Source organism: Leptidea sinapis, chromosome 6, assembly GCF_905404315.1.
Source record: "Leptidea sinapis chromosome 6, ilLepSina1.1, whole genome shotgun sequence".
NCBI lineage: Eukaryota > Metazoa > Arthropoda > Insecta > Lepidoptera > Pieridae > Leptidea > Leptidea sinapis.
The window spans coordinates 7,241,261-7,265,393 of record NC_066270.1 but is presented as its reverse complement, the minus strand read 5'-3'; the positions used below and the strand labels follow the sequence as shown (position 1 = coordinate 7,265,393).

The following is a 24,133-nucleotide window of genomic DNA, read 5'->3' as shown; positions in this document are numbered from 1 at the left end:
TCATAAAAAGCAATTCCTCTCCATAACTGCTGACCATCGATTCACTGGATTTTTTTGTTTCCAAATTGGAGTAGCTCTAACAGGTAGCAATTGCCTCAAATCGCCAATGAGAATTATGAGTAATCCACCAAAAGTAGAATTAAAATTGCCTGTTATTTCTTTTAGTCTTATATCAATTCGTTGTAACATTTCTGCCCCGATCATGCTGATTTCATCAATAAATATCATCTTGACTTACTTGATGAAATATCTACATATACCCTTGATCTCGGTCGATAATGGTGATTGTAAACTCGAAAGCGTGATTTTGAAAGCAGTGTGAACAGTCGTGCCTCCTATAGAAACTGCGGCCTTCCCTGTAGATGCACATGCAAGATAAGCGTTACAGTAACCATCCGTACCATACGACAACATAACGGTTTTCGATAGATGGCGCTGATCACAGATTTTAATAATTAGGTACCTGACACTATTAACTATGAAGTTATATTTATCATACGATATTTTTTTGTTTTTTAGAGCTTTACTAACGTTAGTGAAGTCAAGATGTGTAAGACTTGCAACGTCGGTGTTGAAAAAGGCAAAATCCCGTCTTTGGCAACCTTTAACGGCTTGAAATATCCAGAGAGACCAGCGGACTTACTAGAATTAGACATCATTGCTGAAAGATTTATTTCACCACGGCTTCCTTTTATGCAGATACGGATATTGCGGCATTTTAACGGTCATTTCGCTATAACCGGGCAAATAATTAATATACCTGTTTCAATTATCAAAATTGTTTGATGACAGATCTTTTAACATATCTGAACCAGATATGTTAACCATTGGGTTAACATATCTGGTTGAGACACCTTTATATAAGTACTAGCTGACCCGGCAAACGTTGTTTTGCCATATATAGTATAATTCACGCGATAGTTATATAAATAATAGCCTTTGTGTTATTCTGGTGTGCAAGCTATATTATTGTAAAGTTTCATCAAAACCCATTCAGTAGTTTTTGCGTTAAAGAAGTACAAAAATACATCCAGACATACAAACTTTCACATTTATAATATTAATAGGATTTTGATATTAAACTCGACCGCGGATGTTTATAAAACGGCAACCTTCGGAAAAATAGCGTAATTGTTTTAATCCTTTTATTCTTAACGTGGTAACGTCATACGCCCAGTTGATTATGTCAATAAGACAAACAGAGGAATCAGCAATTTGCAACACAAACTCGTTGAAATTATGCATGATAATCCAGACTTTGACGTTATAGCTGCAACCAAGAAACGACAGCGTACTTAATAGTGTTGAAATGTCAAGTCAAGAAGCTGCTTGGTTTTTATTACGGGAACCGATGTGCAAGACGTCGGTATCTGTTGATTACATACCGACTTATTGGCCACAACGAATTAGAAAAACTCTAAAAGAACTAGAACAACTTGATGATGATGATATACGCATATGGAAGGAGAATTATTGGTTTGACAAGTATGAAAAGAGACCCGTTGAACTTGATCACGTCACTCTAGCCCAGTTTGTTTCTCGGTATAATGTCACTGCTAACGGAAATGTTAAGCTACGGAAAATTCCCAAAGTTATAAGGTATCGAAATTATGATATGGGAAAAGAAATAACAGACTATAAGAGGGGAAATGGTTACTCTACATCTTCCTTTTAGGATTGAAGAACTTGATATTCTTTTAGACATGAAATTTCTACGTATTTTTGATGAAAATGAAGCAGTTAAAATGGAGCGACGAAATGAATTCGAATCTAATCTATATTTTGCTAAAACTATGAACATTTCCGCACGATAATGTTGGCAAGAAATTGAGCTCAACGAGTCACAGGATCATCGAAATCTGGTTAATGTAGAGGAAGTTCCTGATCCTTATCAACACCTTCTTCAAGATCCTAATTCAAGAATCAACGATGACGTAATAGCAGCGACGATGAATAAGCTCAGAGCAATATGGAAAAAAAAAGATAACTTGATGGAGACTCCAGAATTTCTCGAGTTAATGAGAAAATCAAACGCGAAGCAATTTCAGTTGGCACAGCATATTATATGGTTATTGAATTTCGAAAATCCATTTCCATTACAATTATTTTTGACTGGTCCTGCTGGATGCGGGAAAACCTTCTTCATTAAACTTATCATGGAAATTTGTAATCGATTTACTGATACGGATGGTTACTGTAACGCTTATCTTGCATGTGCATCTACAGGGAAGGCCGCAGTTTCTATAGGAGGCACGACTGTTCACACTGCTTTCAAAATCACGCTTTCGAGTTTACAATCACCATTATCGACCGAGATCAAGGGTATATGTAGATATTTCATCAAGTAAGTCAAGATGATATTTATTGATGAAATCAGCATGATCGGGGCAGAAATGTTACAACGAATTGATATAAGACTAAAAGAAATAACAGGCAATTTTAATTCTACTTTTGGTGGATTACTCATAATTCTCATTGGCGATTTGAGGCAATTGCTACCTGTTAGAGCTACTCCAATTTGGAAACAAAAAAATCCAGTGAATCGATGGTCAGCAGTTATGGAGAGGAATTGCTTTTTATGAATTGAATGAAGTCATGCGACCAGAAAATGCTGAATTTTCATCACTGTTGACAAAGATTGTTAATGGAGATTAATTGGATGAACAGCAATTGCAAATGATTGAATCGACGTTCTGTTCAGATGTAGAAGCGGATGAACGTCCTAGTGGAATTCGTTTATTCAATGACAACCATTTAGTTGATAGTTACAATTTAAGAATTTTAAGCTCATCTGGTGAAACATCAAATTCTATTGCTAATGATAAAATATTAACATGTGATGGTGATCGCGAAAAAGATAGGATTGCTACAGATAAGCTTCATAAGCTCAGTACTCATAAGCTAGTATCGATACAGGAGGTTTATCCTATGAAATTAATTTCGCTGTAGATAAGCCTTACATGATAACAACAATGTCACTGATGGTTTAGCCAACGGGGCGGTAGGTAAATTGTCATATGTTGAATTAGGTGCTCAAAATGAAGTACTGCGCGTTTGGCTTCTTTTTCGAAACGGAGTTGGTGTTTAAGCTCGTGGAAAAGTGGCTGGTTATGCGAACGCAAAAGGATTCAGTAGAGAATTCGTTCCTATCAACCGTAGATCTGCAACATTGCCTCTCAACCGAAATAAATTCATCTATGCGAAAAGAATTCATTTCCCACTCAAACCGGCATGCGCGTTGACAATTCATAAGTCGCAAGGCGGAACATTTGATGAAATTGTTTACAAATACAACAAAACACACTAACAACCTTCGGTCTACGTAGCCTTATCCAGAGTAACGTCTCAAGAAGGCCTTCATATTGTTTCTACAAATAACCGTCAACGTTTTTATCCTGTTAGACAATGCAACGAAACGATGCTTCTCTTACGCCAAGTTTGCAAGACTTTCTACTGTTCACCTTACTACAATTGATCGTATTATTCTCAATAAAATAAATGAAGGAGGTATGATTATCTTTTCGCTTATTTGCCAAAGTCTCCGGGCACATGCACGTGATCTCTGTGGTAACATTGTACAGAAAGCACATATTTTAATATTATCAGAACCTTGGCTTTGCAACGAGGTTTCGGTTTCAATTGAAAATTTCAAATGTATGTCACAGTATAGACGACCAGGTATTAATCGTGGGTGCGGGGTCAGCATTTATCAACATGTTAACGATTCACACCATGTGCTTAGTGGCAATGATACTTTCTTAAGAAATAGACGAGACGAGACGAGATAGATGTACTTTACCTAACGGTAAACACATTGTTATTGTAACAGTTTATATTTCTGTCAATCAAAAAGTTATCGATATAATAGATTTTATTCACGAGACATTGTTAGCTTATACTGAGAGTGGATCAAAACTGTTGAGAAAACAGTATCATTTACTTCCACTGTTGCTTAGCGGTGATTTTAACATTGATTTTAACAAAAATTACGGATTGAGATTTATACAGTTTTTAAAATTTGAATTTGATTTAGATATTGTTTCTGATAGAACAATGGGGACGACGAGATATGGTACAACCATTGATGCGGTGTTTTCACGATCTACCAACCTTCACGTGTCGTATTTTAGTTACCATAAACCTCTTGTCACGGTGATTAATAATGATGACAATATAGATCTATTTAATATTGAAAATGATAATAATAGTAAAGATAATAATAATAAAATAACATAAGTGAATCAATCTTCCTAATGATGTCATCATGTAAGATCTACTTAAATGTAAAATATTTGATATATAATATTTCGCCGAATCGTCGTAAAAAATTTAGTAAAATAAAAATATATATATTCTTTAAGAACTTTCATTAATGCGTTTATTTACCCTTACATATGATGTCGATCTTTTTTAATTAATACGCTTTTATTAGCTTCTGCTGTAACCGACTCCATTGGACTTGATTTTGTTTAGTACCTGTTCAAAGAAGATCGTTCTTGAGGAGTAAACTGCAGTCGTGCGTCGGAGCTGACACACACACTTTTTTTTATAATTTTCGTTGTCTTTACTCTTTTTGTAGGATTTCAGAAGGGCGCGATGTTTGTCATGACAGGATCTTCTTTTTGACACTATTGTTTTATGCTGCACTATTAGTACAGAGGCTCTTTTCCAGATGTTTTCAGTCGCAACAATATCACAAGTGGCCTGTAATAATTTTTTCGAAACGGAGTTGGTGTTAAAGCTCGTGGAAAAATGGCTGGTTATGCGAACGCAAAAGGAATCAGTAGAGAATTCGTTCCTATCAACCGTAGATCTACAACATTGCCTCTCAACCGAAATAAATCCATCCATGCGAAAAGAATTCATTTATATACACGTTAATAAATTTATTTATAAAAAATAATAAACGGTGTGAAGAGGTTAATTGGAAAGAGAAAGAAGCACGGTGATCTGTATTGCCTAGTAATGAGATGTTGAAAGCCTGCAGAAGTAAACCAGTTATCGACACTGAACCTAATACGCAATCGTGGCAATCTTAGACCTCCAAATCGATACAGAGATTTTGTGTGTAATATTTGTCATGCATAGTCCAAATCAGATCGACCTATAATAGAACCGACCACATACCAGCAAGCGATTGAAAGTGCTGAAGCTGACAAATGGCGTAAAGCAATGGAAAGCGAAATCAACTCTTTTAATGAAAATCAAACGTGGGATATGGTAGACCTACCCAAAGATAGGAAAGCGATCCCTTGTAAGTGGGTTTATAAGATCAAGACCAATCCTAATGGTATGGTTGATAAATATAAAGCACGTTTGGTAATAAAAGGTTACTCACAGAAGAAAGGACTGGATTATTATGAGACATTTAGTCCTGTAGCAAAGACGAGTACAATAAGAGCAGTTTTGAGTGTCGCTGCGCAAGAAAATCTAGATTTGTCACAATTCGACCGCGTTTCTATATGGAAAATTAAATGAAGAGATTTACATGAAGTCTCCTGAAGGCTATAATGATAAATCAGGTAAGGAATGCAAACTCAAAAGAAGTCTATATGGTATGAAGCAGGCTCCTCGGTGTTGGAACCATTGCATTACCGAATACATCCTAAAGATAGGATTTAAACAGTGTGAGAGTGATCCATGCCTCTTCGTAAGAAAAAGGATAGCAAGGATAAGAAACTGATCCTGGCGTTGTACATACACGATGGGTTGATCGCCTCAGTGAACCAGAAAGAGGCAGAAAGTATTTTATATCAATTTAAATAATAAAACAAGCGATTTAAATAACGACAAAATCTGCCTCATACTTTTTGGGGATAGAAATTGAAAGAAAACATGATGGATCAATTAAAATTGATCAAAAGAGTTATGCGAAGCGTCTCCTAGAGAGGTTTGCATGGACATGCAGAACTGCTGTGACACCGATAGTCAAAGACGCCACTTTACAAAAGAATGAGAAAGAAGCAGCTCCATTCCCTTATAGAGAAGCAGTTGGGGCACTTTCTTATTTAGCTTTTGGCATTAGACCAGACATAGCTTACGCTGTTAGTGTTGTCTCAAGAAAATTAGACAATCCTAATCCCGAAGATGTGGTGGGAGTGAAGAGGATCTTTCGCTACATAAAGGGACCATTGATTATGGTATAACATACCAATATTCCACTGCAACAAATAGATGCATTAAAAGCTATAGTGATGCAGACCATGGAGGAGATCTTACCACAGGGAAATCTACTTCTGGAATGGTCTGTATATTTTCAAAAGGAGCAATCACCTGGCAAAGCATGCGGCAAACTTCAGTTGCGATTTCCTCCACAGAGGCGGAGAAAGTGGCAGCCAGCAAAACGGCCAGAGAGATCATATGGCTCAAGAGAGTTCTTAAGTTTATGGTGATTGGGGATGTCTATGCAGAACTTCATCTAGACAATGAGTCTGCGATATTTTTAGCCCATGACCCACCTTATGAAAGGCCTCAGAGGACGAATCACATTCGGATACGACATTTCTTGGTACGCGAGTGTGTGACTATAGGAAGCCTTAAGGTCCTTAAAGTAGATCGCCGACTTCCTAACCAAGCCGCTATTCATGCCCCGGATAAAAAAGCTGAGCACTCTTATAGGATTAGCCTAGCCAAAAACGAGACGGGATGTTAAGAAAGCCTTTAGCCTACGCACCTTCTTGGTAAACGAACGATATAATTGTCAAATGTTTTTGTGTTGACATCTGTCTGAAAGAATTATGTTTCGATTCCGTATTTGTTTCATATTGTGATTATATTATAAATATATTATACTCGTGTTTACTTCCACATCAGTTCATTATTCGATAATAAATATTTCATTACATCACTGTAGGTTGGCAGCACATTTTTTGGTAATTCACAACCAACACCGAAGATATGCGACGAATAATTACTTCTTAAACTCATTGTACTATTTTGCACGTTATCCCTTGTCAAATCTAGCAAGATGACTAATTGCACAGTCATCGATGCGACGCAAACAACTCCCGAAACCCCCCTCTCGCCTCTGACCCCTGGACTCCCGACGAAACGCTCAGCCAATGTTACCTTATATGGTAAAACAATGCGCGATTGGTGGATCAAAAATATGACGCCATAGGCCACATAGTGTATCTTTTTTGTATTATTTCATTAGTGGTACTTGTTCATAAGTGACTAAAGGCATTTTTTACGAAAAATATTTTATTCTAAGCCATTTAAAATGTCAAGAAGGTATACCTATTTTTTCGCAAATATTGAAAACTTTGCATGCCATGCGGCAGTACTTCTAATAATATTTCGTATAAATGATAATATACAAAAGTGTAAGTAAGTGTCAGAGCACCTTTTGCGATACCCGCCACTTCAATATTCCACAAAAAAAAATACCCATACAAGTGCGCTCCACCCTATTCTCTATGCTTCGCTTTGCCTGTCCAGATGGACGAACAGAACCAAAAAAAAATTATGTTGATAATCTATTATTAAATTAGTAACAAATTTATTTTCGTAATAGAACGACGTTACCAATTAGTATTACTAATCCTGTTGTAATAAGTAGAGATAAAGAGACTCAAAGTCGAGAGTCGCTGACGGCTGTTTGCCATTGGGTTTGTGATTTACAAAAAATAATATAAATGATTAGTATTATTAAATATGCTAACACCTATATGGTATTTTAAAGAGAATTTGTACTTATTAAATTATATATTTTAGTTGTGTACCTAAGTCCAACACTCGTCATGAAAACAATATTCTTACATTATAATAAAGATATATGTACCAGTTTGTTGCAATTTATGTTTTATAACATAATTAAAGAAGTCAGATGCAACATTATTCACGACGCGTGAAAGCATAGTAGGTAGTAGGTACACTGCTGTGACTATATTTGTGCAAGCGAAAGCAGCGTGTCATGTACGCTACTGCCATACCAGTCAATTCGACCAAAGTGATTCAAGTTGACCCGACCAGCCATCGTATTTCGCTTGCTTTAATCTGCGTCGTCTCGCGTACACAATTAATTACTAAATCAGTAACTACTAATTTTTATAATCGAATGGTTTCAGTAGTATATCTCAGAATCGCCCACCGCTACATAAAAGTATGTTGTAACTTCTAAGTTCTAAGTATTCTGTGGTGGCGTCGTTTCGTTCGTTAAATCCATATATTATTATACTCTTTGGTTAAATGCAAACGATTTTTGGACGCATTCTGTTTTCTAGTGTTTTCCCTCCTTTTCATATTTCCAACTACTAATTAAGTGAAATTAAATTGGTGCGATATCGATTTGTTATTATTTTTGATAGTGACTGTATAAATTATCATTATTGTATACTTTCCGAAATTCAAAATGCGCAAAGTATCAAAAAATCGAGCAGACGACGACGTTGTGTCGTCGTCCACTAATGGATCCACATCGTTGGCTAATGAAGAGCAACAAGATGCTGAGCAATCCGGAACGGAACATGACAAATCAGAGTCGAAAGAAAATATTGATAGTGATCCGGGCAGTGATTCAGAATTTTTAAGTAATAAAAAGAATAATAAGGCTTCACAGAAACGTAAGTCTGGTCGAAATAGTAAAAAGGGGCCAGATTCTGAATTGCAAGAGGAGAAGGATGAGGATTCTGAAACCGATTCAAAAAAGGAGCAACAGAAGAAAAACAAAGGCAAATCTAAGAAGAAGAATGATAAGAGACAGAGTAAGAAGTCTGAGGACGAAGAAGAATATGAGGTACCAACATAAATAAACTTATTTTGAGATGGAATTGAATTTAGGTTCACAAGCACAGTACATAGACACCCAACTCATCAGATGAGATGTACAACTAATTTCAAATGTTATTATAATAAACTAAAAACAACATAATACTGGTGTGAATGTGCTATGTTTGTTGGTTAATTGCCATGTTAGAATTTATTTATTGAACCTATTGTCACACTATTTACTTCCACCCACAAAATACTCATTGATAAATTAATCTAAATACCTTCATACTTCAGGGTTAAGACTAATGTAGGGATTGATAAGACTAATGACTAGATAGCATAAGATTAATTACTTTCACTACTAGCTGAGTGTCATCAATTATACTTATTTTTTTTTAAATAAGTATAATTTTTGATGGCTGAAAGCTGTTTGCTTTGCCCCAAACTAAACAGATATCAAGAATTTACAATAATTTTTTTGAGATTATTCTATATTTCTTTGTACTTTCTATGTCAGTTAGATATTGTATATTATAGTTTTTAATATACCTGCAAAGTATTAAATTATAACAAATGGCCATATTTTCTAATTAATTGAATTAATTGCCTAGCTGGAGTTACTGGTTCAATTAATGATCTATGTTATTTTCAACTTAATACCACCACCATTGCTCTAGAGTAAAAGTTTTTGACATAAAATTTGATTGTGTCATTATTCTTTCTAGGTTGAGAGCATTGTAGACTCGAAAAAGATAAAAGGCAAATTGCATTACTTGATTCGTTGGAAGGGATATGGCGCTGACAATGATACATGGGAACCCTTTGACACCTTGTCCTGTCCAGATATTATAAGCAAATATAATGATGGGGTAAGTGCAAAAAATCATTTTAAAATTGAGATATTATGTAGGGATTTTTGTAGATTTGTTATTAGCACTCATAGCCTTATGTGTAATAATTTGTTCTATAAAGTAAAACAGCTTCACTAAAAATAACAAAGAGTGTATAAGTCCACCGACACTTGAGTAGTGAAGCGTCCTTATTAGCAGCAGTAGTCCAGCTGGGTTGTCTGTTAACCGACCCAATTAATGATCTATTGAGTATTTTTCTCAATACAAGCAAAAACGTAAACATATCGAGTGCATAATATGGTGTCGTCAAGTTCAAGTTTGAGAGGTTAAGGTGGATGTCAACTTAGCTATCCACATCATCAAGGCAAGGACAATATTTTTTTGTCAAACAAAACTTGAGTGTCTTACATTACACTAAAACTTGTCCAAAGCTAAAATTTTAATTTGGCTCATTTTATTGGCCAATGTTCTGGAAAGTTTTTAATAGAAAATAGTTAGAAGCCGTAGGCTCCCAATTTTATTTATTTTTTGATACCTTGAACCATTTTCATGAATTTAGCTTGAGCAGTTGAATCTTGAACTTAGGACTAATTCTAAACAAGTTCCGCATTGTCTAAACTATTCATAGTTTCTTATGTGGTTATTGCAACTGTAGTAAATAATTATCAACAGTAAAATTAACTAAGTGTTTAAAAAATTTAAAAACATGTCCTAAACCACAATTAGGTGAAAAAAGTGGATAAAAGGGGAAAAAATTATTATCTCCTAAACTACGCAAATTCGTAGAACATACAAAGGGGTGATTCGGATACTCATCACCATGAGGCTTTAAAATTTTAGCTTTGGACATCAACTTCTTGGCCACCCTGTATAAGCGGTTTGTGAGATAAAATAAGCTAGTGTAAATACAAAAATGTTTATTTGTTTTTGAATAGATATGAGTATAGTGTTTGTGAATAGTAGCAATCTGAATATGTGAGTTGTGTGCAGTGTTCGGTCTAATGGGCATCATTCTCAGCTCGGGGAGTGTGCTTGATCACTGAGTTAATAAATTTATTACGGCTCAGGAAAAAATAAATATGTTGCATTTATTATGTGTGTGTGTGTGTTGATATTGTCCACAAAATAATAATTTAATGTTAGTGTAAATACATTTCAAACTGTTCAGTTTGAACTTTCAGAAAGAAAATGAAGAGGAAGCAAAACCAAAAAAAGGTGGGAAAAAAAAAGGTGCCAAGCAAGAGAGTAAATCACCAAGAAAGAAAGCCAAAAATGAATGGGATAGTGAGGATGCTGATGAAAATGCAGAATATGAAGTAAGTTATGTAATTATTAAGGTTATTTTTGATGGAAAACAAACATGAGTATGTATCACCTGTTGTTGTCACCACATTGTCTTGCAACGTCAGAGGGATCACAGGAGAGTTGTTGGCCTTTATGGAACACACTTACACTGTGTGTTACACTTAGGGTATGTTCCGATATGCACTGCACAGTGCTATCACTGTAGAAAAATTTGTTCCGTTATGGACAGCTAGTATACTGCCGCAATACCCTAGAGAAATATATGCTGTGGTGAGCACTGGCGTTTTTGAGGTAAGGTATTCACAGTACTTTGATCATGTGATCAGTCAAAACCACTTGAGTGCCTAAAATATTTTTAATTTGACAGTACTCCAACAAAAGTTTTTTTAATGAACTAGAAAACTTTAATACACTCATTTGAATGCCAAGTCAAACTATATGTGCGGCTGACACTATACGGGATTGCGTTCCGTTTTTAATAGTAATCAGTATAACTGGCTATATAGGAACAACTTCACAGTATACTAAATTGATGTCACACTGTACAGTGGTTGCAGTGCATATCGGAACACACTGTACACACTTTATTTGAAAATACATATTTCATGTCATCAGGGTAAAACTGCATAAATAATAAAAATTCCATAGTTTGGTTGTATATGGAAGAAAGTTCCTTTGAAAACTGCTCTGTAGAGGAACACCAGATATCCAGCTGATGACAATGATATCCCAATTTTTGGTATTTCATCAGAATGTAGAATTTCGCTGCACTAAATAGGTCAATAAATGTGATATAAGAACAAAGTGATTACATTACAAAACACAACATTTTTACTTTTGAATTAACTTTCTAAAACCATCCTTTTTGAACAAATGATTTAAGTGCTCTATTGTTGCAGGTTGACCGTATTCTTGAGGTACACCATAAAAAGAATGGGGAACGCGAGTTTCTCATACACTGGAAAGGATGGTCACCTAAATTTGATTCTTGGGAACCAGAGAAGAACCTGAACTGTTCTGATTTGATTGAAAAATTCATGGACAAGGTAAATATACTTTTACACTCTACAAATAAACCTACCTGTATGATTAAGTACAGGTATAAATATATATATATATATTTTTTTATGATAATAAGGGACGAGACGAGCAGGACGTTCAGATGATGGTAATTGATACGCCCTGCCCATTACAATGCAGTGCCGCTCAGGATTTTTGAAAAACTCAAAAATTCTGAGCGGCACCACAATTGCGCTCGGCACCTTAAGACTAAGATGTTAAGTCTCATTTGCCCAGTAATTTCACTAGCTACGGCGCCCTTCAGACCGAAACACAGTAATGCTTACACATTACTCCTTCACGGCAGAAATAGGTGCCGTTGTGGTACCCAAAATCTAGCCGGCATCCGGTGCAAAGGAGCCTCCCACTGGTAAAATAATGCAGATATTTTAATAAAGTTCAATGTAAATAAGAAAGACCTCAATTGTTTTTGTTTTTAAAATAATAATAGTTTTGAAATTTTGCTTCAATAGTACTAATTCCTGACTGTAATTGGACGTAATTCCAGAAAAATGTTCCAAACCATATAATATATAATCATGTTGAGATTGAGTTAAGAACACAAAAATGGTCACATGATTCATATTAACGGACTGACAAACAATGGCAGCCCTACTGTCAATCTTTAAATGACATCATGACTCAGTAGCCCAACGCACATGTATGCTACACTAACATTTAATAACTATAAACACGAATACCTTAAAATGTGATGTTTGTGGCTTGGAATGTTTGTCAGTCCAATTATAAATACAACTCTAGTATTAATACAATAAAGTGTTATTCGTTTTTATCTCAGTAACCAACATTCAACCGTGAGCCTCACTTGATTCAACAAAATACTCCAATATATCAATGAATCATATTAATATGATCAAAAAATATTTTTTGCTTACGACACTGCATTCAGTCATAGGGCTGCAATGTGTTATAATGTCGCGCGAGCATTATCGTGTCGAGCGATATCACTCGTCTTCCTCGCGTCGTTTTCCTGTCACCATCAGCTGTTCAAGATTGCGACCCACTTTAACTAATAACTCTTGTAACTAATTCTAGTAGGCTTCATAAAATACATAATAGCTTTAAGGGTAAATGTATTCTTCTATAATAAAGTCCCAACCACTGTTCAGGCATTATATATATAAAAAAATGGCTCTGTCGTAAATCCTATTACTCCACTGCTGAATATCTAAATGATCGGACAGCCTGGGACTAGATTGTGGTTATTTTATAGCAATAGAAATGACTGTACAATATTGTAATATTTTTATTGTAAAGAGCGCAAAAAAAGAATGCTGGGAGAGTTTCTTGCGCCGCTTCTTCTCTCTCAGAGCGCCATTTGTTTCCGAATCGGTAGTAGTATCTAGTAGTTATTAGAAATGACATCAAAAAATAAATGCCTTTTACGAGTAATATGTCCGAAGAATTTCAATACATAGTGGAAAGTCTAATTTTGACATTAAGCTCTCTCAGAATAGACACGTCGGTGCGAATGGCGGTCCATGGAATCTGTAGCATTTTTCTACAGCTTCCACATTTCAAAAGCGTCTATTCGGTCTCCTTTAAAATGTCCGGGTCCACTCCACAGCTGAATATGGGGTAAACTAGCGAAGTCACCAATTTGGTTTTAGAATTTCGCGTGATGTTACGGTCTCTCCATATCTTATGCAACTGCCATCAATACATCTACATGTGATAAAATAAAATCGAGTGACGCGTCTGTCTGTTAGACCGCGATAAAGTTACTGCTGATAAAATTAATACGGTTTTCGCTAAATGTTAATTAATGTTTTGTGTATAATGTTCGAAATATGAGGTACAATAACAGATAACAAGATAAAACTATCCTCTAATAACAAGTACAGCATATTTTTATGATCCTGAGATCCAATTAAAATTGTACACATCATTCACCAAATACAGTAAAAAAAATAAAAAATTAATAAGTGGACACAATAGTAATTACAGTATAACGAAATTTAAGTTAAACATTAAATTATTTTACGTAAACTAGAAAGTTTTATAAAGAGTATTTTTAAAAATGTCTACATTTGTAAAGAATATATCAAAAACAGCACACACTTCGTTAAATTCTCTACAAATTCTCATAATCGGGTTGTTATGCGATACATTATTATTTGAGGAATTGATCGAAAATAAAGATGTCCGTAAAAATTACGCCTAAAGCCAAGCTTTTATCGAAATACCCGCTTAATCTCTTTGAGATATAACATAACAATGTATGAAGGGATTCTTTCTCTACTTTGAGTCTACAAAAACTTTCCAAATGAATATGTCTATCATTTCAGTATAAATTACTAAACCATTTCTAATTTCTAAGAATATGCTCACTTTTAATATGCTAATTGCACCTATAGCTATTAAAATGGATTCAGTACTAAGCCGTGCCAAATTAAATACGTTACTCATGGTTACTGCTTACGAAAAACAATTCAATTAGATATCATAATTATGTTAATAGAGATAGCTAATAAAAAACAAATACGCAAGAATATAAATTCCATCGGGCTGGCAATGACGCGGCCTGGAATTCGCTTGATGCCTCGTGTCACCCGCCTACTTTCAGGGGGTCTGCCCAAACGTGATCTGGAAAGGTCTCGAAACGTCGGTTAACTAATATAAAAATTATAATGTAACTTACGCAAAATCTAATTTTAAAAACAGTTACAATTACACGCGTTTTAAAAACTGTTTTATTTAAATGTGTAACACTCGCGTTAATCAAAGAAATATTTTGTACTAATTGTTTATTGATAAGCGGCCGTTTTCAATAACGTATCTCTAGTTACGGTTACATTGCTGTCACCGTTTAATGACAAGATCTTATCTATCCATAGTTATGTCCAATTTAGTTATAGTCCAATTCTTTATGTCGATAGGTTATTGAAATGTAGGTAAGCGTAAAAGGATCGATTTGTCTACCTCTAGTAAGTTAAACTAAGGATAGGTAGGTTATTGAAAACGGCTGTTAGTTGATTATACATAACATATTATACCTTTATCATTAATACTTATAACAGGTTTTTGTTATCGTTGAATTGTTTTGTAGTTAATACATTTAGTCAAGAGTTTGTTAGTCTTAGTAACTAGCGTAGCGAAACTCTAAGAAAAAAGTGATTCACTCAATTATATGAAACGTGCAATCATTGACAGATATAATAGACAATTATTGGCGGCTATAATCTTGTAAAAAAAGGAGATAGCCGAAATCTATTACGTTTTATGCAACCGTTCACTTTCAAAATTATCCGGATTATACTTCGTCGCCAATCGCCATACTGTAATTACTACTATTTCAAACTTCAACTCATCGCATGTTTCATGGTAAACTAAATTTCAATTTTTACATAGGCAGTCGCGCCTCGTATTACGTAGTATTTACATCCTCTTTGTTAGTAACGGAAATGATGAAGAATAGGATGTTCGTTTAATTAAATACTATACCAACAATACTGAGCAATAGGAGATATAATACTCTAAGTAGTGTAATAGTTATTTCTCTACACCCATGCTTTAAATCCTCTATTAAAGATTCTGAAACAGTTAGCTTATTGCCAACATTAAAACACCCAATGTTCTAATAACCATTACATCATCCAAACGAGTGTTGTAATGTTGTACTGAATTTCATAACAACACTCCTATTTTTTTTTTCAATCAATTCATGCTCCAAGAGTTTTAACATACAGCCACATTCTTATTGCTCGATGCGTGGTATCTGTATGAATTTCAAAAAAAGAACATTTTCGTTTACGCGCGTTCCACACTACCAGAACGTCACGCGCCGTAAAAAAAAAGTAGGTTATTCGAATCCCCGCCATTTTTCTTCGATATTTTTATTGTTTTGTTTACAAAAAATGAGCGATTCATTTTTAACGCTGCAAAAGAACATAATATGCAAGTGAATTTTAATTATTGCACTATACAAAATATAAATTACTACCAAAATAAATAATTATTTCATTAATAAGTACTTAGTTTATTTGTAGTAATGTATGATAGTAGGTTACTACTAGTACTGGCTGTTTTAATGTTAGCAGTAAGCTAACTGTTTCAGAATCTTTTAGAGGATTCATATTCTGGGTGTAGATAAAGTCTTGTACGCAACTGTTGATAATTAGGTATTAAAACACTCGTGTGATACTATTATCACACTCGGCTTATACCCCTTATTACGAATGTGGATTGATCTCACGAGGCTATTTGTGTTATCATAAAACTGTTGTGTAAAGTATTATTATTATTGAGTACAGTAGCTGCATCATCCACACACATCGTAAATAAATAAAGGTATTCTGTGAGCATTTTATTAGTGATTACAAATATAATATATATATATATATATATATTTGTTGTTATATATATATATATATATTTGTTGTTATATATATATATATAGAATCTGAAACCGAGTCTCCGGCAACAGGATCATCATCGCCTCCCTCGACCATATTTTAGGGAAGCGAACGGCCTGTCCCACGTCGCCGCCACAAGCAGTGACATTTAAGCGAGTATGATGAAAACTGTCACAAGAACTCAACCAAATAACAAAAATCAAGAATGTTCATTTACAATATATTCAACAACACTCACTAAACACCTCTCATAGAGGTGGTCATCTCGTGACAAGTGAGTTCGAAATTTTTGTGTCTCTCATACAATCGTGTAGAACGGGTTGATAATTTAAACGTACATAATAATTAATTAAAAGAAAATTAGGGTATAGTGTCCTCTTACAGCTCACAATAAGTAATGCATACTCGAACCTTGCGCTCCGGCTTATATAGGGCACGACTGTCTCCCGTGATGATGCTACTCACTGTTAGTTGGCACTGCCGTAGTGTCAACTCTGTTTAGGCAGATCATGACGTTGGTAGCACTTGTTAACATATCAAGTATTCAATATAATAATATTGCTGACAATCGTTACTTGTTATTCTCAATAGCAAATAGCCAGGTTTTCCCCGTTTCCTGGATTCCCCCCCCCCCCCCCCCCCCCCCAACCTCATGTATTAGTTTTTAGGCATAATAAAGTTGCATCCCTCAATACGTAGATAGGGTTGTAGAAATAAGTTTTCTGATACCTACATATATAAGGCTTAATTGTAAATTGCTTTAATAAGTAGATTTAAGTAAAATTGTATATATACTTTAATATCAAATATAGAAATTTGGAATTTAATTTTTTTTTTTCTTTACTTGTTAGGTGACATCTGCACGCTCCAAGGAGAGCCGTAGCCTCCGCGTGGCCCCGGAGTCCACGAGCCGCTTCACACTGCAGGACCCCACGTCCGGCCGCCGGCTGAGCAAGCGTCGGCCACAGAGCCAGAGGTAATTCACTGATATTTAAAGGAATGCCAAATCAGTTATCATTAGCCACAGTCTGAGTTTTTTTTAAATGAAAATAAGGGACGAGACGAGTAGGACGTCCAACTTCTGGTAATTGATACGCTCTGCCCATTACAATGCAGTGTGCCGCTCAGGATTCTTCAAAAACCCCAAAAACTCGGAGCAGCACTACAACTGTGCTCGTCACCTTGAGACAAGATTTTAAGTCGCCCAGTAATTTCACTAGCTACGGCACCCTTCAGACCGAAACACAGTAATGCTTACTCATTACTGCTTCACGGCAGAAATAGGTACCCAAAATCTAGCCGGCACCCTGTGCAAAGGAACCTCACTGGTTTAACAAGACATATCAAGATTTACGAAACATGCCTCACTCGAACGGTTACATCAGTTGGAAGCTTCTTTGAAATCGCACTGTAGAAGAACGCCACGTAAAAAGAGCCTATTGGTCGAACTGTTGGCATCAACCTTACATACCAAAGACGCATATTATAAGACAAACACTGTCAGATATATTACCATGTCATCCACCAAAACGGAAAGGAGATGTTATTTTGATAACCAATCAGATTTCGTTATTTACACATCTCCTCTCCGCTTAGCTTCGGTGGGAATGGATAAAGAAGAGAGGAGAGGAGATGTCTCATTTAAGAGCCGCGTCTAGGCGATTAAGCGACGCGGTGCCCATTTCTCCGCTGCCTTCGCGAAAGCGTTTGTTATAAACACAGCTCACATCACCTCACCGTTCTAGTGAAAATAACCTGACAGCTTCGCGGCTTATCTCTTCTCGTCTCCTCTCCTCTCTGCTTTGGTGGATACCGGGCCTGAGTGATATAAGATTTGTGTTCCTTAACACAAATCTTAACTCCACAGTAGCCAATAGCGATTGTTTATGATATGTTGTTATTGTTACCTGACCAATGAGCATTAATTTCATCTGATTACCTATCTGTTGCCCTGTGTTCGTCTGAAAACTAAACTATTAACAATAATTAGTCGCGAAAATATTAGAGTTTCGAGACATAGAGTTGAATGAAAGTCTTTTAATTTTGGCACATACAAAAGTTTGATAATAAACAATTGTTTTTTTTTTTCAGAGTGCGATATGATAATGCAGAATAATTCTTTTATTAATGGGCGTCTCAACGAGTCGGGCGCCGTTATATTTTGGATAGGCATAGATTTAGTTGATTATTGCGTTGTATTCATTACATGATTGGAATATAGATTCAACAAAACAATGTGTTGTATCTCTAGAATATTTTTTTTTGCTTTTATGTACTATGAGGGTTATAAAATAATGTATATGTGTGTGTACTCCCTGACCTCGTTGCTGCAAGTGGCATTATCTGATAAAAATGAAGTTCCTTCAAAATATCCGGACTGGTTGTTCGTCACTTCCAACTTAATGGCAATTTGTTTAGTTTGCGAGACTGATTTTCTCGACGTGCCTCGTGTGCAAGTTTATCGCGTTTCTAATTGATCTCTTCAAAATTTTGGGTTTAGTTGTACCACGTGCGGGGTCCAAATAATATAATTACAGCTAAATAAAGTTAACGAACGAAAAGAGTTAGAGTGCGTGTGAAACACTCAAGGCGAATGAAAGAGACAGGGGACTCTGCATACAAAGGCATTTACAGAGATAGACCAGCAATAACTTGGCCGCTAAGCTTGCAAAGCAAGACCAAAAGCGACAAAAATGTCGAATTGTACAAAAAATCTCACTACACTGACATTACCTATCTCCTAAATCATGTTTTTGTGTACAATGCTACCTAATCATTAGAGTCGTACAATATACAGTGCAGGGACACATTGCGTCACACCGCTTTTGGCGGGAAGCGATGTGATTGGTTAATTTTCATCGCGTCATGGACGCCACGCCCATATACCCTGCAAAAAATGGTTGACACGGACTTAATAGTAATAGATTGTTTTTTTGTCATATCACACTGTGATTGCAAAGAAACCTCTTTATACATAATTGCATCAAACTCGTTAACAAAACTTATAAAAAACTTATAAAATTAATTATTGAATATTTTCGACTATGACATTATTAATGTTGTATATTGGTATCGTGAAATGGTTTCTAGTGCGTTAATCCAATTTTTTTTATATAAAACGCTGTCCATAAATTATCATAACAACAGAGTGTTGAAGTAAACCTTTCCTGACTTTTTTGTCATTGTAATGTCTCCCATCATAAAGCTGGCCTTTTATGTTGTTTTTTATAAGACTGACGCAGGTAATGAACAACACCGTACATCTGTAGCATGTTGGTCGAGGTGTACACATGTTGCATATTATAAAATAATAATAGTAAAAGGGTATGAGTATATTATAGTTAATAAGATATATTATATATATACCCACAAAAAAATATTCTCAAGATTATATGAGTTCTTATTATATGTATGTGCATGCTGTTTCTGCGGTAGCGGAGTAATTCGTGTTTTAATAATATTTATACAATGCAAATTAACATTGAAGTGTTGTCTGTCTGTTGTATAAATATTATTAATTAAAGATTTATGCTTAGTTTTATGTTTCGTGCAATGTTTAACACAATTTCTGTTCATATAGTAGGTAGCGATCTATGTCGTCGTATTTTATACCGAGAAATTCAAAAAAGATTGTTTTTTTATCGTTACTTAGCCTGAAGCAATCGCGCGAGCCTATCTGCCTATGTCTATATAGTCCGAAGTTTGGGCAATTTTTTATGACAACTTATATGACCGCGTAAAAAAAAAAGAAAAAATCTTGTATCTCAAAGTGTATAATCTCACTATTACGATGTCGCACACAATTTTGGGCTCAAACAAGGATCATAAGCGGCACTGCATTGTAATAGGCAATCGCAAGTATCAGATGCATGTCGGCTTCTTTCGTCACTTTTTCAAATAAAAAAAAAAGTATGTGAACGACGTTGAACATTTCTTTAAAAGTTAATTTAAAGTGAGAGTAGAATTTTGTAAGATTTAGTGTAGATAACTGCCTAACTGTATTTTCTCTTGAAAAAAATATATCTTTACTGATTAAACAGTAAAATACTTCGGTGTTGATGTTTTGTCTACTAATAGAGAAAAAAATTTTATATTGCTTTTTGCAATATTAATATTATAATAATGTAGAAAAATAATATATTATAAATCTAGGCATATCTGCAGATGTAACATGCCGTTCCCAATATACTATCTACGGATAGTGACCAACTATTACCTTCAACTGTCAGTAATTAGCTGTCAATAATCTGAAGCTGTCCCAATATACCCAATAAGTTATTATTATCGGACTCGTGAATTGCAATTTTTATACAAACTTAAGCTATACGTCTTTCCATTGACAGACAGCGTGTACGGATAAAGTGAGTTACCATCGATAAGTTTATTGGGACAGAAAAGTTCAACGATAGTTACGTTTTTCTTATCTCAAGTAGGCCACAACCGGAGATCGACTGAATATTGGGAACGGCCGTTAGACACTAAATTATTTTACTGCCATAATTAAATGTTCAAATTAGTCAAATGTGACAATTTAACCGTTTTCATAGACGGGGATGAACACAAACGCTGCGCGATTGCTATTAGGCTTATCCTAGAATTTACGAAAGCTAACATAATATAGATTGTATCTTTGAATTAAGATATTTTAAAAACTAGTTATAAATTGAATCCTTATTGTGCACAATGGTTATGTATGTCTTGGAATACAATGTTTTTTTCTATTATTGATATGCAATCTACTGTAACGCTGATGTCTTCAACCATTCCAGCCTCAAATAGCCTTCACTAAAAAGCTACTTGAGGCTGACACCTGTCATCATTGATACAAGACGTCAATTACTTTGATCATTTATACGTACTAGATAGAGTCTCGTTCACATGGAAAACGTATTGGCAAAAGACTACACCCGTACGCTCGTTTGTCCTGCTATTCCATAAAATAAAAAAAAAGTTCTTCTCACGGACGAGTAAAAAAGGAAAGACTCCGCGCCGTGATATTAGCAACCTTTATGCTAGTGTGTGTGCGGTTACGGAGGATACTAGTTACACAATTTTTTCTCCCTTAAATAATCATATATGGCCACAAATACTTATATAGTATCGTTTTTACACTTTTTCACAACGCACGACGGCATTTTTAAAATATTTTATTGAGACGCAAACTGATCTGTCACAGACGATGACAATTCTCATAATGGCTGCCTATCGGCCTGTAATAGTGTAAGTGTGTGCGTGAGGCTGTGTATTTACACGTTTATCGGTTTGTTTTGGTGCTACACTGTTATGTAAGGTGACACAGAGTTCTTATTTTTTTTACTAGTCCGTGGTTCTTCTAAAGGGAAATACGATTTTCAATCCTGAATTCCTACTCGTCATTGGTTCTGCAATTTCAAAGATACACATAAACGTGTTACAAGTACAATCAGTAGATTAAGGCTAGGGCATACATGTACCTCCGTTCATCTGGCTAAGCTAGCTGCATATAAGAGACAGCTCTCTCTGTGAGTGTGGACTTGATGAATTAAGTCCCAATCACATCTTTTTCAGTTCTTCTTCTCTTTATGACCTCCTTCCTCTTTATATTCCTCGCCGTTCATTCATTAACCAAAATAATATAAAACTTTAGTTTGTTTGTCTTTTAACCCTTTGTATATATTGTGTGTATCTTTTTTGTTTTAGATACATCAAGAGTGTTTTTTGCGGTGAATGATCTGAGCAGTAACATATTTCTTAGTTTCTAGTGACCTTGTTCATCACTGACCTCCACTACATACCACTGGACAGGCGGTTGTCAAAGTGCTTTTGTGCTTCTTAGATATTCGCCATTTTGGCGCTGTTGGCCATAGCGAGAGTCTACGGTACTAAAACTAGTGATGACAACCTCGGCAAACATCGATAGATGGTGGGAAACTATTTACAAGAAAAAAATTGTGTACTTTATTAAGTTGATTCTTGAAATATAATTTAACACTTTATAGTAATGTTATAGGAGTTGAATTGGTATGCATATTATGTTCACATATATTGTGCTAATTGTATTATAGTGTATCTAGTTTATATATAATATTGGCTGTAGGTATGTTGGATTATGGGCTGGTGTATCGCTCACATATGTAACTATCCAATTATATACACGTGGGATTCTATAAATGGCTAGCTATGACTATTAAGATTGTTTTGTAATGTTATGAAAGCTGTTGAATCTCCTAATATATAATAAATAAATAAATAAACACGGAAAACGAACTAAATTAATTAAAAATGCAATAATACTTCAGAGTATTGTACGTTCCTTCGCAGCCACTTGTATTATACGTCAAAATTAATTCTCTAGACGCTCGCGAGTGGCGCTTCAAATAGGCACAAAAAATTTGCTGTCAAACATATGGAACAGCCTGTCCAGTGGTATTTATACAGGTCAGTGTTGTTTATTCACAAAGCCGAATATAGCAGAGTTGATTAAAATACACTCGTCATCGGCGTAATCTAAAAGGATACGCCATCAAGCCAAAGCATAATTAAAGTTTTGCGGTTAGACAACTGATAAAAACAAGCCAGGAATATTAGTTTAGTGTGCGTGACACGCTACGTCTTACACTCGCGATGTGTATGACACTGTGTTAGTGTGCGTGCATTGCTCAAAATAGAGGTTAGTTCTAAACTCAATTTTTGTCGACGTTTTCACAGCTGTCGTAGTCTATCTAGCCGTATAAATGATCTTAGGTCAATATTATTACAGTGGTAGTGGAAGGTACCTACAACCGCTAAGCACTAAGTTAGCTAAGTACCTATTGGCTTCGAGGGAGAGTGAAATATTATTAAGTTGGTTAGACTCTAATTGGAGAAGTAAAAACTTTATACATTTTTATTATTAAATTCTACCAAACGAATTCTTTATCTCCATTCGTGATATCGCGGCTTCATTTTCTGTGTGTCATTACCGTATCTTAATTCTTAGGTAGTAATAGTATGTAAATAGAATTAAGGACATTGAGTAATATAAAATAAATAATATCGCCATTTTTCCCAAGCCTTCATTTGAATTTATACATCACGTGTGAATGTTTTTGTGTTAGTTGTTCTGAAGGTTTAAAAACTGGTTTTAGTTGATTTTTACTCACTACGCACACAACACAAATTACATAAGATACATACAGTATGTTTGCTATAACAATATACCTAATTGTGGAAGGGAACGACAATCAACAGCAAATATTTTAATTATTTGATTATTAATTAATTATGATCCAATTATTAATGTTTTATTTCAAAACCCTACGGCCTAGACCACCCACGATGTCACTAAATATACCTCATGGTTATAGGTACCTACTATATAAATTCGGCATCATTTTCAGCCAGATCCGACCTTTTTAATAAAATCAGGAGGATTTTCACTTTTCGGTTCAAAATAGACTGTTTATGAGTTTATTCGAATGTTTGTTATATGTAGTTTATTAGTAGTATCTACCTAGTAGTGGCGGGTAAGTAATGAGTAAAGTTTTATCTATCTTCCACTTCCTAAATTTCACAGGAAGTAACTAATAAAATTTGTTTAATTAAAAAAATCTTTTTATAAGTCAAGAACAACCATCCATCCGAAATAATACGCCTCAGACCTGAGAAGAAAGGTCGCAAGAACAGCTCAGCAAACCAGTGGGAGGCTCCTTTGCACAGGCTGCCGGCTAGATTATGGGTACAACAACGGCGCCTGTTTCTGCCGTGAAGTAGTAATAATGTGTAAACATTACTGTGTTTCGGTCTGAAGGGCGCCGTAGCTAGTGAAATTACTGGGCAAATGAGACTTAACATCTTGTCTCAAGGTGACGA

At 35.2% G+C, this 24,133-nt stretch overlaps 1 protein-coding gene across 1 annotated transcript; it reads left to right on the top strand.

Moving 5' to 3' along the window:
* Positions 1–8,188: 8,188 nt before the first annotated feature.
* Positions 8,189–23,557, top strand: LOC126965074 (chromodomain-helicase-DNA-binding protein 1-like). The gene is made up of 6 exons (XM_050808527.1): positions 8,189–8,737; positions 9,438–9,581; positions 10,745–10,879; positions 11,768–11,914; positions 17,155–17,279; positions 18,395–23,557. Exons 1-6 carry the CDS (start codon positions 8,354–8,356, stop codon positions 18,417–18,419), a joined length of 960 nt encoding a protein of 319 aa, XP_050664484.1. The 5' UTR covers positions 8,189–8,353; the 3' UTR covers positions 18,420–23,557.
* Positions 23,558–24,133: the final 576 nt, after the last annotated feature.